The sequence below is a fragment of the Rosa chinensis genome, chromosome 7 (genome assembly GCF_002994745.2).
Source record: "Rosa chinensis cultivar Old Blush chromosome 7, RchiOBHm-V2, whole genome shotgun sequence".
NCBI lineage: Eukaryota > Viridiplantae > Streptophyta > Magnoliopsida > Rosales > Rosaceae > Rosa > Rosa chinensis.
In genome coordinates, this window is record NC_037094.1 from 24215405 (window position 1) to 24223961 (window position 8557).

The 8557-nt window shown below is 36.9% G+C and overlaps 1 protein-coding gene across 1 annotated transcript; it reads left to right on the forward strand.

The window, feature by feature from the left end:
- Positions 1-1193: 1193 nt before the first annotated feature.
- Positions 1194-5607, forward strand: LOC112176926 (probable serine/threonine-protein kinase PBL19). Its single transcript, XM_024315064.2, has 4 exons — positions 1194-2218; positions 3506-3766; positions 4681-4803; positions 5006-5607. Exons 1-4 carry the CDS (start codon positions 1877-1879, stop codon positions 5438-5440), a joined length of 1161 nt encoding a protein of 386 aa, XP_024170832.1. The 5' UTR covers positions 1194-1876; the 3' UTR covers positions 5441-5607.
- Positions 5608-8557: the final 2950 nt, after the last annotated feature.

The following is an 8557-nucleotide window of genomic DNA, read 5'->3' on the forward strand; positions in this document are numbered from 1 at the left end:
AAGAAATTACAGATTCAAACACAATTCCGGTAATTGATTTTGAATATAATCCTTGATGCACGAATAAACGCTCTTAACCAATAAAAGTAGGAGTTAAACCTACAAAAGTGTAAACATTGGTTTTATTCATTAAATTGTTTATGCATTTTAAGTTTTTAAACCACTAGTTAAGTACTTTTAAAAAAAAAACCCACTAGTTAAGTTCTTTTTCTTCCTGATAATAATCTAATTATAAGCTATCTATCACCAACCTGTAATACTTGTGAGAAGTGGAGTGGAAAGACTGAAATTTAAAATCGGCATGCCTGAGCATTCATCTACTTTTCAATGCTTATGTTCGACATTTTCAAAAGTTCAATTTCTCTTAAGTGCATGGGTTAATCATCATCAAATAATTAAAAAAAAAGAAGTCAATTGAATCAAGTATCAGGCTACTTGTTTGAAAGGCTTTTGTTTTTAACATTTCAATTTTGAATTGAGAATGAACTTACATTGGTTGTCCAATTTTACTTCATGCTGATGCAAACATCTCATATGCTTGATCTATGGTTAATCTTCCTTGAAACAAATAATAATAAAGCTTTGTGGCTAATATTGCACCAAACTATGGATACAGCAAGTTCAAAAGATGGGTGTGTGTCTGTAAGTGCTACATAGTGTATTCTGTGTAACGACTCTTTCTTACAATCCTTAAAAGTGTGTCGTTACTGTCATAAAATTTATATAGAATTACAATTTTTAAGACTTGATTACATATTTGATCATTTACTTTATTCTTATGAGGATTTTATTTACCTTCACTATATTTTTCCGCAATTGCCACACTCATACGACAAATATTAATGTGGCATAGCCTTTACCGGTCTAGATAGGGTACTCAATCCCTTGCAACGCTCTTTCCCCTTTGACGGTTATCCGATCAAAGACGACTGCAATTACTTCATGGATACGTCAGTAGTCTTGTAAACACCTTCCCCAGACCGAGTCACCGACTCAGATATGCATACGTCACTCCTCATCGTCTATCTATCCCCCACTTCCCTGTTCCATATCCACACAGAAACCACATGGCATGGTCCTACGAGAACCCAAATTCCACCATTCCAATACTGCAATAAATTATTATGATGTGGCTCTCTGTACGGGATCACTGTTTCTTGTGCCCGTTATTATCTGTGCTTCCTATACGTGACTGCTGGTTTTGGATTGATTGACTACCAAGAAAATTATTTAAAGGACAATCCAAATAAGTCAAGCCTCTTAGGAGACCAAACCAAACGCGCAACGACCAAGACCCAAAGCTACTCCTCTCTCTGTCTCTCTCTAAAATGTGAATCCAGGAAGAGAATTGCTCATACAGCTAAGCTTTGAAAAGGTTTGGAAGAAAAACCATGTTTGTGTAGGTAGAAAAATCTCTGGCCGTGTTTTAGTTCTGTCACTTTCACTCTGTCTACTATAACAAAGGACTTCGACACTTGTTTTGTTTTGTATATACTTTCACGTTTTCGTTCTCTCTAATATTTTCCATTTTCTCTGGTCTCTGTTTCCATTTCTATCCAATCCTTACTCCTTTCACCTTCAAATTCGATCCGGGCTTGTCTCTTTGTAGGAGTTTCTGTTCAATTAACCAACTGGGTTTTCCTTCCTCTGTTTAATCCTCTATATAATTCATTCAATTCCTTCATTTTCTGTCAAGGATTTCACTTTTCCAGAGTTTCTGTCATTTCTCCTTGTTTTCTTTCTGGGTTTTCTCTGTTTCAGCTTTTGAGCTCTTCTTTTGATCTCTGTGATATCAAGCTAGCATTTTTACAACTTCTATTACATACCCAATTTGAGACTAGAGCCTTGAGTTTTTGTTTAGAGGTTTGATTAAGAAATGAAGTGTTTCTTTCCCTTCAAATCCAAGAACAAACAAAAGGAGTCAAAATCAGCTCCGGATTTGAGAAACAAAAGCGACTCCTTAACTCCGGTATTAGACCGTGCCTCGAAATCTTTACCTTCACCAAGAAGCATACCAGAATTATACAAAGAGAAGGAGCAGAATTTGAAGGTTTTCTCACTGCAAGAGCTCAGGGATTCAACCAATGGCTTCAGCAGGTCGCAAAAGCTTGGTGAAGGAGGCTTTGGGAGTGTGTATAAAGGAATAATCAAGCCCAAAAATGGCAAGGGTAGTCCAATTTTGGTTGCCATAAAGAAGTTGAATCCACATAGCTTACAGGTTCCAATTCTTATCTTCATTAAGGACCAACTGTTTGCTTAATTTTTCCATTTTTTCTGTCTGTTTTTCTTCCACTTGGTTTTTCTCCATTACTACGTGGTTGGTTGGTTTTCTTAGTCTTGGATGTTGAATGATTGTGATGGTAGAATTGAATGGTATTATAATCTGATCTGAAAGTGTTGTTATATTGGATAGTGAATTATAATAGTTTGTTTTTGGGGTTGAATTATTCCTAAAGAATAGTTATATATCTCTCCATGTTTTGACTATACTTCTAGTAATGGCCCTGTTCTGCAATTGTTAATAAACACATGGTTTTTAGTTGATTAGTACATGTGGTTTGTTTAGTAGATTTATTGGGTGTCTGTGATTTTATATACATGTTAATATAGCTCGTCAGTTGAACTTAGATTTTCATTGGATTTATAACTCCTGTATACTGCTTCAATATAATCCCAAAATACATGGTAGGCACTAGGCACTAGGCATAGTAAACTGGGGTGGAAAAAAGGGCATGGGTTTACCAACCAATCTCATTCCTAGTTCTTGGCCAATTGGAGTGGGAATGAAATGGAAGTTAATAATCAATAGAGAATGTGCTAAAGTGAGCAGGGCATGAAAAAGACTAAATGCGACGTAATGATTTTCTATCGAGGTTGAAAGAAATCTGAATGTCTTCTATTGATCAAGTCACTGAAGCTCTGTGGTATACATTAATTAACGACCTTACATGTAGTTATGTGGAATATGACAATTGTGGACCTTGGAATCCATCTGGTGCTGGAACTCTAAGAATGTGGAGATTATATCATCATTTGTAGTGTTAACAAGAACCAGAAGGAAAGTGAATACTAATACAAGGCAAATGGATTTCTTGCAGTGTTTGAAAACCATTCCTAAAGTGAATGGTAAATAGTCTTGTTTCTCTCAGCTGGAAAACATATTATGCAGCGTTCTTTGTCTGACAATGCTCTTACCAGTTACTAAAGAAAGAGATTTTTGCTCTCAAGAACTTGAATTGGAACAGATTGTCAAATTTTGTGGAAATAGTACTTTATATTTGAGAATGGATAAAAGTAATGATTAAGCCCTAGAGATGATATTGGCCTGTGTAAAAGATACATCTCATTACTCTTTTAAATAGTTGAGAGACATCCGCACATTCAACTAAACTCTGAGTTCAAAGTTATCCTTTCCTAAACACCCATTTTGGAGACATTGTGTGCCTCTATATCATTTTTATCTATTTAGTTGTCAAGCTTATGGTTCTTTGCTGTTTTCATATAGGGTCATAAAGAGTGGCTAGCAGAGGTTCAATTTCTTGGTGTGGTAAATCACCCAAATCTGGTAAAGCTTCTAGGATATTGCTCTATAGATGGAGAAAGAGGGATCCAACGGCTATTGGTATATGAATATATGCCTAATAGGAGCTTAGAAGATCATCTTTTCAATAGGGCTTTGAACCCTCTTCCTTGGATCACTAGGTTACAAATAATGCTTGGTGCTGCTCAAGGATTGGCTTATCTACACGAGGGACTGGAAGTCCAGGTGAATATAGTTTTCATTTATTTGACCTATGTTTGACCACGTATTTCCTTTCAGTTTGTTTGGAATGTAGAACTACCATATCATGTGAACATGTGACTCATATATGTTATTTTGACCAATGGAACACCAAATCAGTGTGACCTGCTTAAGACAGTGTAGTATTAGAACCATAACTAATGATTGGAATGTAGCAACTACATATTACGTTATACATCTTTTACTTGTTTGCTGCATTTATAGTGGCATCTCTCATTTTGGAACTTAAATTGTATCCGCAACTAATATAATTGCCTTCAGTTACATGCGTTGGTGGACACTGTCACTTCAGTAACTGTCCATTATCTTGATGTATTCTGTTCTCTAAAAGCTTTAGCTGTTGGGACCTGTGGTTTTGTCACATGGTAAAAGAGTTCTTGAGTTCAAAACCTTCGAATGACGTTGCACTCTTCTTTCCTGTCTTGTACTAATTGAATTTGGACATAAAACTTGAAAGTAATATAAAAGAAGCATAACTAAGTTATCATTGTGTAATCATTATGTAATTTCTGCGCGTTAATAGGTACCCCCTGTTTACTTCAACACACTCGTCCACTGATCTTGTTCTTCCATTGCTGAAACTGACAGTCAATTAAGGGGAAAAATTTTAATTCTCGCTACTTAAAAATGCTTTTTTTGCTTTAATTTTAATGTTATGAACTTATGATACTACATCATAGATTTGGTTCAGCTCTGCTTGTGAGGTTGAAACAAAAGTCATCTTCTATTTTTGCTTCTGGCCATCAATATCCAAATGCTAAGGAGTGTATTTAAGGATGGTAGATAATGGCTTACCTCGCATGGTAACTCTTTATTTGTTTGAAGCCAAGAATTTTTATATACTTTGTTGAACCTTTTTTGTTGCATTGTTTCAATAGGTGATATATCGAGATTTCAAATCCTCCAACGTGCTCTTGGATGAGGACTTTAAGCCGAAGCTCTCAGACTTCGGGCTTGCTAGAGAAGGGCCCAAGGGTGACCGTACTCATGTATCGACAGCTGTAAGTAGATAATAGATGACTTATTTTACTACTAGCCCAAGTTCTTTTAGAACTCGATGTCAACTTCATTTGGAGGTTGGCAGAATCTTGTTTGAATTGCAATATTGAGAGGACAATTGGTATTAGTTATTATTCGCCTTTCTGGTTCTTTGCTTCTATTTAACATTTCCCTGGTTCATATTGCATTTGCTTTTGTTATCAGGTGGTAGGGACTTATGGATATGCTGCCCCGGAGTATGTTGAAACAGGCCATCTTTCCATCCATAGTGACTTGTGGAGTTTTGGTGTGGTGCTGTATGAGATCCTCACTGGGAGGCGTGTCTTAGAAAGACATCGGCCAACGGCGGAGCAGAAGCTTCTTTATTGGGTTAGACAGTACCCTGCAGACAGTAAAAAATTCAGCATGATAATAGATCCACTTCTGAGAGACCAGTATCCTATTAATGCAGCTCGGAAAATTGCCAAGTTGGCAGATAGCTGCCTAAACAAGAATGCAAAAGACCGGCCAACAATGAATCAGGTAGTAGAGATCTTGAAGCAAGCTATACAAGATTCAGAAAAGGGTACCAACTCTGTAAATAACAATTTTGGGGCATCTGGGTCTAAAATGGGTAGAAAGAACCCCAAGTTGAGGTGATATAAGAGAGAAGCCTGTGATCAAATCAAACGAAAGCATTATTAATAGTGTCTACTGTGACTATGTTCTATTTAAATTTTTTAACAGGTTGAAATGATTGGATATGTGGAAATGGGAAGTTTTGTAAAAGTTCCAATTATGCAGACTTCAAATATTTTTAACCTCTATTTTTACACCCTTCATATTAACCGAAGTCTCTGGTCCAACATAGGATGGTTTGATCACTTCTCAGAGAGGGTGTGTACTACTTGAGGGGGTTCAAGTACAATTGGAAGGTTACTATTTCTACGTTTTGTTTTCCTGAGATTGAAGCTATGAAAGTTTGAGCAAAGAATGCAGAAAAAGGGGGAGTGAAAAGAATTACAAAAGACTCGATCACTCATTAGAAAGGGTAGTTGATTTTATAAGGCTTTGATGATTTCACCACCTCAGTGTCAAATGATCTCTTGGAGCTACAATGTGCGCTTTCTTTTTGGCTGGTTAGTGATGTATGAAACCTTGAAGAAACTACTGTACAATATACATCCGTTTTTGGTTGCTTTTCTTAGAAAGCAAAATTGTTATATTCTGTCACATTCACATATCCATTCTTATCTTACATTAGAAGTACGCATTCTAAACTGAAACAAGGTACAAAAGAAAAAGAAACAGAGCGAAATGCAGCTACAAACTGAAGAAGCAGAAGGCAAAGACATCTCAAATCAGAAAAACCTCCTATATCCTGGTTACTCTGGAGCAGGCTACTAATTCCTTCCTCCACAGTAGGCTGCAACTTCTAAGATCATCATACGAAGAAAAAAAGACCACACTACAAACATTTATGTAAGTACGAAACAATAAATGATGATCTGCTAGTATCATTAGATAAATCCTATCTTTAGTACCATACATGAATTTGAAATAGGCGCATCCCATGAAGACTTTAGTAGTGAAGTGTCACAGACTCCCAAAATCCTCTGAAGAATCCAAGCAATGCACTATCGTTTTAAAATCCTAGGTTTCTGATACCATCAGTTTTCTCACTTCCATTGCCACTAGAGATAACTGGATCTTGAGTAGACCCATATTTGGGGGACTTTAAGAGCTGTGGTATGCTTAATATTGAAATGTTGGATTCTCATCTGGACTCAAGTTGAAATACTAAGAGACATGGATTACTATTGTAGTGATCAAGTTAGATTGACATAAATGAAACTTCTGGAAAACAAGTTGAATAACACAAACATGATCAAGTTAGATTGGAATAGATACATTGAAATGCTCTGGAATGGGACATTATATAACTGCAGCCAATAACTTTGAAATCAATCGAGAAAGCTAGGTTTAAATTACAGCCAGAAAGATTAGGAAGCTAAATAGAGGTCTTGTTGCATGGAATCAAAAGTTATGCCAACTCATACAACATACAATCCATTATTCATACACATATCTCAAGGGAAACAAGCATAATATTTATTTCTTGCCGAAAGAGAAAGTAACGACATCTGAAAACCTTCAACATTATGTTGCTTAGTTTACCATTTATCTTTGAAGTCTCCTTTGCACTTTTGCCTTGTACACAGAAGTTTTGACATAGATCCAATCTTTTGCATTGTCCAGGAATCTGAAATAAGCATATCTCCAAGAAGTCTTAAGCAGTAAACTGCCGCAGACCATCCAAAATCCAGTGACAAATCCCAGCACTGCACAAATAAAGAATCCAAGGTTTATGAGACCATCACTAACCTGTTCTTTGTTATCAATTTCAGTTCCTCTCGCAATTCCATCATCTTGAACTGTTCCTTCTGCTGGACAACTTTGTGTCAGCGGTGGTCCACAAAGTCCAAGATTTCCCATATATTGAGAAGCATTAAACCTGAAGTTGGGTGCCTAATGGAATTCTTCCTGACAAGTTGTTGTGTGATAAGTCCAAGACACTAAGAAAGTTTAAGCTCGCAAAACTTGTAGGAATTTTACCAGATATCCGGTTTCTTGACAAATCAAGAGATTCCAACATCTTCATGTTACCAAAGTCTTCAGGAAGCTTTCCCGTCAATTTGTTTCTAGACAGGTTCAGAGAAATCAACTCTGTCATACTTGCTATACTTGGCGGAATTTCCCCAATCAAATAGTTGCTTGAAATGTCAATGCTTCTCAAACTTCTAATATTGGGAAACTCAATTTCTATTCCTTTCCACACAAGGTCCACAATAAAACCACCAACTCCCGAATCATGAGCCAAAGCGGTGATGTTATTGAATCAATGTGGCAAGCCTCCTGAAATATTGTTGTGAGAGAGGTCCAAAACATGAATGGCAGCTAGACTGCACAGGGAGAAGGGTATGATTCCATTAAACTCATTTGACCGTAAGCGTAGAATCACCACTTTTGTTAGGCTTTGGCCAATCCATGTTGGTATCTTTCCCGACAGGTTATTGTTGCCAAGGTCAACCATCGATAATCTAGTACAGTTCTCCAAAGAAGGCAATTCTCCTGAAAAGTTGTTATCATGTAAACGCAATACCTGAATTCCCTGTAGATTGCTTAACGAGCTTGGTATTTTTCCAGATAATTTATTCTTTCCCAAATTGAATAGATACAAAATTTGAAATTGCATCCAACAATTAGGAAGCTCCCCAGACAATAGGTTCTTAGAAATGTCAAGATATGCTAAATCTGGATCCTGCGTTGCACAGAAGGAAGACAAAGGTCCTGAAAACCTATTATTTGAGAGATACAGCCTTTCTAGCATAGGAGAAAATGAGGGCAATGCGCCAGAAAATAGATTAGAAGACAAGTTAACATAACTCAAGCTTGTCGATGACAGATTCGGTAGTTTCCCATGGATTTGGTTCATAGAGAGATCTAACCACACTAAGCCAGAAAATTGATCCCAAAACTTATTAGGTAATGATCCTGATAGTCCAGCATTAGAGAGATAAAGAGCAGTAAGATTTGTCTGCGTTAGAATCCACTTGGGAAAAGCTGGGCCCACCTTGCAAGAGGACATCTCTAACCAATCAAGTTGAAATGGTGGATTCCAATCAGAGCTCAGGTTGATAGAGAAACGGTTATTAGAAACGGCCAGAGATTGTAAACGAGAGAGGTTCAAAAAGTGGGCTTCTGTTATGACACCAC